At 46.7% G+C, this 6,000-nt stretch overlaps 1 protein-coding gene across 2 annotated transcripts in view; it reads right to left on the reverse strand.

Moving 5' to 3' along the window:
* LCP2 (lymphocyte cytosolic protein 2) overlaps window positions 1-5,529 on the reverse strand; it is a 42,243-nt gene extending 36,714 nt beyond the window's left edge. Inside the window, exons 1-2 of one of the 2 annotated variants that reach the window (XM_017654981.3) lie at window positions 5,221-5,529; window positions 1,036-1,098 (exon numbers count right to left, since the gene is read on the reverse strand). In XM_017654981.3, coding sequence (XP_017510470.1) covers window positions 1,036-1,098; window positions 5,221-5,298 — 141 coding nt within the window. In that variant the 5' untranslated portion in view covers window positions 5,299-5,529. The remainder of the gene's footprint in view (window positions 1-1,035; window positions 1,099-5,220) is intronic. The other variant, XM_017654980.3, reaches the window with a different exon arrangement.
* Between the last annotated feature and the right edge of the window lie 471 nt (window positions 5,530-6,000).

Raw genomic sequence — 6,000 nt, forward strand, 5'->3', positions numbered from 1 at the left:
GGTGGTAGTGAGCTCACTGTCACTGAAAGATTCAAGCAGATGTTGGTGGCAGGGATGCAACCTAAGAAATGAACTGGTGTGCTGGGTGGAAAGCTAGAGCATGCAGCCTCTATGGGTCCTTTTAACTCTTAAGGCTTGTGGCCCAGTTCCTTGACTGCTGCTGACTAGGCCTGGCAGGAAAACACAACTCAGCTTGCCCTCCTCACTCCAGATCCAGATTGGAAACACCTAGGCCTGAGACTTTTGAAGTGTTATTCCCACTTCTTTCTTGAATGTTGAAGAAACATGATCAGAGGGATGAATTGGGGCAGTCAGGATCTCTCTTATCCATACATAGACAAATGTGTCATTTCGGGGGACATGCTCAGATCACCTCCCCAACCACTTACCCAATGCCTCAGTCTCCACCATTACAGCTGCATCTCTCTCCATTTAATGGCTTAGTCCTTAATATATGGTTGCATCTTAGTCTTATATTTAAAGCTTTTTGCAATACAGCAGAGTGGAGAGGGCCATACCACAGGTGGGTTTAGTTGGCACAAAAACAACCATGTGAATTTGTTAGAAAAAAGTATGTAATTGAAATAATGAAGGAGATTCCAGCCTTTATTTCACTCAGTGAGTACGTCCCCCAGGATGTGAGATGGGAAAAGAGAATCTCCTATTCTCCCTCATGGTCTTTTATTTCCCTTGGGCTACTCAAAGCATGGATGGCATTGGAATAGATTTTCAAGGTGTGGGTAAGGGGTGGGTGGGGGCTTTAACTATGCTTCGATTCCTTCTTATACCTTGACTTCAGAATGTACCTTTGTATCCGTGAAAGATGTGGGAGGTATCCTGAGCAGGGGTCCCGAGAGGTGATGACAGAGGCAGTCATTCCAAACCTCTGAAGCATGCAAAGGGTTGCATGGGGACCCTGAAGGCAGATGTTGAACCTGGGCATCCCCAGGGACAGGGTGGACCAGTTGGCCCTGCAGCCATTGGTTCAAGTGCAGAATGGCTTTGTTCTCAATGTTTTGGACTGTTGGCACTTACCAAAAACCTCAGCCCATCAATGTGATACTTCTTTACAGCCTTTTCACAGTCCTTGTAGTTCAGCTGCAAAGAGGGGAAGGTGTGTCAGAGGAGAATAGGGTCAGGCCATTGGTTCCCCTCCCTCGCCTGCCTGAGAAGCTTAACAAATTGTGATACTTGTGGCTAGCCAGACTCCCCATTCCCCTCCTGATTTCACAGAAGGGCCCCGTCCCTACCTCAGCCCTGCTTTCACTAGCCCCTTGGGACTCTCTGAAATGGAGAAATGGCCTCTGTCTAGGACTTTGGAGCCAACCCCTGCTGAAAGAGAGTGCCTTCAAGGCTGCCAAGGGCTGGCCACATGTTCCCCCAGCAGATAGAGAGAAGGGGAAAGAAGAAAACCACTAGCATTCACTGTCTTGCTACCCAGAGACAATCTCAGTGAACATTGTGATATTTCCTTCAATGCTTTTTCCTAAGCATATTCTGAACGTAATTGAGGTGACAATTCATATTCAATCTTGCTATCCTGACTTTTTCTCTTAAAATTACCTTAAAATGATAATATAAGCATTGCCTCATGTTATTGCAAACTCCCTTTAAACACTATCTAAATTTAATTATTCCCTCACTGCTGCACATTTAGGTGGTTTACTAAACTGTTGTTACAATAATGGTAACAGAAACTGCTACTAATTATCGAACACTTCCCATATGGCAAGCACTGTTCTAAGCACTTAAGCCAGTCTTAAGTCACTTAATCCTCACACTTTTCAGATGGAGAGTCAAAGGTATGGAGAGTCAAGTTTCTTGCATGAGATTCCATGGATAGCAGGTGACAGAAGTGACAATTGGCTTCAGAACAAAGTGCTAATGTCTCTGCGAAGAATGCTTTCCTTTCTGTTAATAACAGTATAACTTACATACAGTAAGTAATGAGAAGAAACTTAAACACAGCTTAATACACCATGCGGATCAAATATTGATATTCTTTTGCATACAGTTTTCTTTCCCCTCTACTTAAGATAAATTGTTTAAGCTAGATTCTCAGAACAGTTATAAAATCAGCAGAAATGATCATTTTGGGGGTTTCAGTTGCTTTCCCAATGAGTCACATCAATCAACAATAGCATCACATTGTCCTTAACAGCTTAAGTATTTACATTTTAAATGTCTCTAAAGTTGACTTGTGGGGCTGGGGTATCTGAGAGTAAATGTTTTTCCTGGAGAATCCTAGGTTCTTGTCACAAGTACGAGGCTCACATTTTGTGACAGCCTTCTTTTGGGGCAAATTTTAAGTCTAAGTCTTTTCTTACAGTCAGTAAACCTAAAGATTGAATACAGAGTTGTAACCACTTGGCTTTCAGTGGTAGGATAAATGAAAGCTTAGAAAAAGTAGATTCAGAAGTCAATGTGGAAAGCAAGCAGCATCTGAGAAGCTTGAGCGTCCTTTTTATTTATGTGCAGTGGGCTATAAGTGGTTTTCTTGGAATATTCAACTGCCTAAAATCATCATTTTTCACTGTCATCATTATCAGATGAATTTCTTATTTTGCAAACTGCTAACTTTGATTCTGGATAGACAGACAGCCCTGCAGGCTGGGGCCTGCCTAGAATTTGATTCCGATCTAGTAATATTTGGGCCTGGGGCTAGAATCTGTATTTTTAGCAAGTACTTAGATGATTCTTATGAGCACCCAGCTTTGGTAGGCAGTGTTCTAGAGCACATACCCATGTTGTAGATGGGACAACTGAGGCCCAGAGAGGGAAAGGATTGGTCTAAGGTCACACAGTAAGTTAGGAATGCAGCTGGGATTAGAACCATGGCTCTGAGCCAGTGCTTCTTCACTGCATGGCCCAGGATGCTCTCCTGACACATCAAAAGAAATTAGAGGCATTAAAGAAGTACAAAATATGATCCCAGTCCTCAATGCAGATGGAGGATAAGCTACACACATCCGAGATTGTAAGACTCAAAGGCCCACCTGTCTGCCTGGGTGTCCCTAGCTAGGGCCCAGTTTACAGAGCAGGAAAAAGGGAAGATGGAAAGTGAATTGGCCTCCTCTCTCTGCTGAATGCTTCACATGTGTTATTTCCTTTAGCTCTCCCAACAATCCCATGAGGATAGTTAATGTTAGTTTGTCTGTCTCACTGATGAGGAAGCTGAGTGAGGCACAGAGAGGTGATGTAAGTAAGGGATGGTCACCAAGCTAGCAGGTGGCAGAGCCAAGATTCACACCAAGGTGTGTCTGACTCCGGAGCTTTCTGGGGAGCTGTCTCCAAGGGTGGCCTGACTCCTGATTCATTAGATATAGCCCCTGCCCATAGATCCTGTGTATATGATATTTGGTGGCTAAGCTCCATCCCCACATGGTCCTGCGGTCAGTTCACTTGGGATTCTCTGTCTAGGGGAATTGGGTGCTCAGGTCTTGAAGGATGTCCACCTGAGTTTGTGGAGGGCCGGGACTTCCAGATCACAGACTCCTCTCAGTCTCTTCATTCCTGTCATTGGTTCTTTCACACTGGGAGGAGGAACTTGTCCCAGTGCCGAGGACTTTTCCTGGGCCTGGGGTCTCTAAGAAGAAAGTTCTCTGCTCCCCTAGCACAGGCAGAGAGGCATCCCTGCCTAGAGCCTTCTCCCTGCACTAAGGGGAAGTTTGCCCAGGGAGGCTTCTTGTGTAATCCTCCTGCTAACATTGGAGAGGGTCCCGGTCTGCATCTCTTGGCCTGTCCCCAGGTTTCTCTCTCTAATTCTCAATTCATTTCTCTTTTCTTTATTGAGCTAACATGCTACTTTATAACATCTTGGCAAGTGTCACCTTGTGGCTCTTATTTATTTGGTCTGCATGTAAGAAAAGTATTGAGAAACATCCTTTAAAAGTCAGTTGTCCTAATGATTTTTGCACCCACAATGCTAAAACTTAAGCTTATTATAACCTTTTGGGAGGGAAAAAGAACAAAAACAAGTGCACAAAATGCAGCAAATAACAGGATCTGTGGGCTGTGCCTTTCTCACGCCACACCCGATTCAACATTTTCACATCTTTCTTCTTTAGGTTGGGGAAGAATAGTTGTGACAGTAAATACCTCGGTACTTTACAGACTCCAGGTTTGGCAGGGTGTCCTGGAGAGCCTGTCTGACCCCCAGGAGAAACAGAAAGTTGACTTAGATGAGCTCTAAGGCCTTGACTTTGAAATCTCATCTTTGTGATAATCTGGAGTATTAACTGAATTTGATGCCAGCCTCAGGGATGAGGGTGTTAGAAACATAAATGTCCCTCACAAGACTTTGTATCTTTGGACAGGGGTAGAGGGTCCATGAGTCATGTGGCTTGGGATCTGCCCAAGCAGATGTGTGACCTTTGGTTCCATAAGCCCATAACCAAGCACCAGGACCCTGAGCAACCCCGCCACGGCTGGAAGGCATGGGCATGATAGCCACACAACGGCCTCAGCTCTGTTGCAAGAATAGCCTCTGACCCTGCCTGGCAAACCTGTTCCTTCCTAGGGGCCTCTGTTTCCCAGTTATAAACCAGGGTCATATCGGTTTTCCAGCCTGCCTCACAAGCCCCTCATACAGCTTCAGTGAGCCTGTTCTGTGTCAGGGCCTGCGAAGCCCTCTTTCAGGGTCATGAGCAATGACTGCCTGGATACCTTCTCCAGCGTCGTTCATCTCGGCCTTCTCCACCCCTCCCTCCCTGCCGTTTCCTTCCCCTACCGCCAGCACTCCATTTGTCCTCTTGCTAGCAGCCTTGATCTCATTAGCAGCCATAGCACTTCTGAGTCTCAGAGCATGGGCTTTGCAACCAAACCTGCATGACTGGAATCCTGCCTCTATCACAGGTATTCCCTGGGGCTTCTGGCGATTTCTCCTCCCTGAGCTTATTCTGCAGCTGAGCCAAGAAGACAACAAGATGGGGCAGTGTTAAATGGGACAGTGCCTGTAGAGCACAAACAGCAGCCCTGCCACATGGTAGGTACGCGTCCATTTGAGGGCCTCCCTTCTGCCCAGAACTCATGGCCAGGAACACGCAGTGGTGTATGTATGTATTCACAGCACTCACTCCACTGGTAAGGCTGCCGCGAGGTTAGAAGTTCCGCTGCTGTCTATGACACCTGTCATGTTCTGCCTAGACTCCATCCTCATGCCTCTGCCCAGCCCACCGAGGACACTGATAGCCTTACCACCAACAAAATAGCAAGGCTCACCTTCTTGAAATAGTCTGCAAGGCTGTTGGGGTCCCAGGCCAGGACCTCTGAGCGGAAGGGCACGTTCCTCAATGCCATGGCTGCTTTCCCAGGACAAAGCTCACACGCTGGGCATTGGTGCTACACCCATGGACAGAGAACCCCAACTCCAGAGCGTGGATGTGTCCTTGACTCTTCCAACTCCCTGCCACCCTCTGGAGCACACTTGTTGGAGTAGACGTCTTTTCTGCTTTAACCTGATCCCAGAAAGCAGCGGCTTCCTCTGCGAACAAATATGGTCTCTTCTCAGAAAACGACTCAGCAAGTTTCCTTTACCACTTCCTCTGCAGGGCTCTAAATAAGTAAACAAGGAAGCCCAGCTCTGGTGGCTGGAGAGGCGGAGAGAGCAAGAGGGTTGCTAAGTCCTCACTGGTCCTGGCCACCCCAGCCCAGTGGGAAGCAAGATGAAGGAGACATAGACCCCAGTGTGAGTCCAAGCCTGTTCCATTAAAACTTCTGGCACCCGTATGTCTGTCTACACCACATTCCTGCTTGGCTGGATCTTCACAGATGAAAATCTATTTTGACAGTTGGCCTAAAATATAGATAATCTCTCACCATCAGTGAGCTGCTGGGGGAAGGAACATGGCCCTTTATTGCTTCCCAGTGATCTCTCTCACAAGGGTAGAGTTGAGATTGCTTCACCTACCTCCTTATAGTTACTCTGAGAAGATTCTCAGTGAGTCAGGCACCCAGGGACGAGAAAGGGGCTGCACCGGACAGACCCAGTCTTAATTTCTA

The sequence above is a fragment of the Manis javanica genome, chromosome 1 (genome assembly GCF_040802235.1).
Source record: "Manis javanica isolate MJ-LG chromosome 1, MJ_LKY, whole genome shotgun sequence".
Classification (NCBI taxonomy): domain Eukaryota; kingdom Metazoa; phylum Chordata; class Mammalia; order Pholidota; family Manidae; genus Manis; species Manis javanica.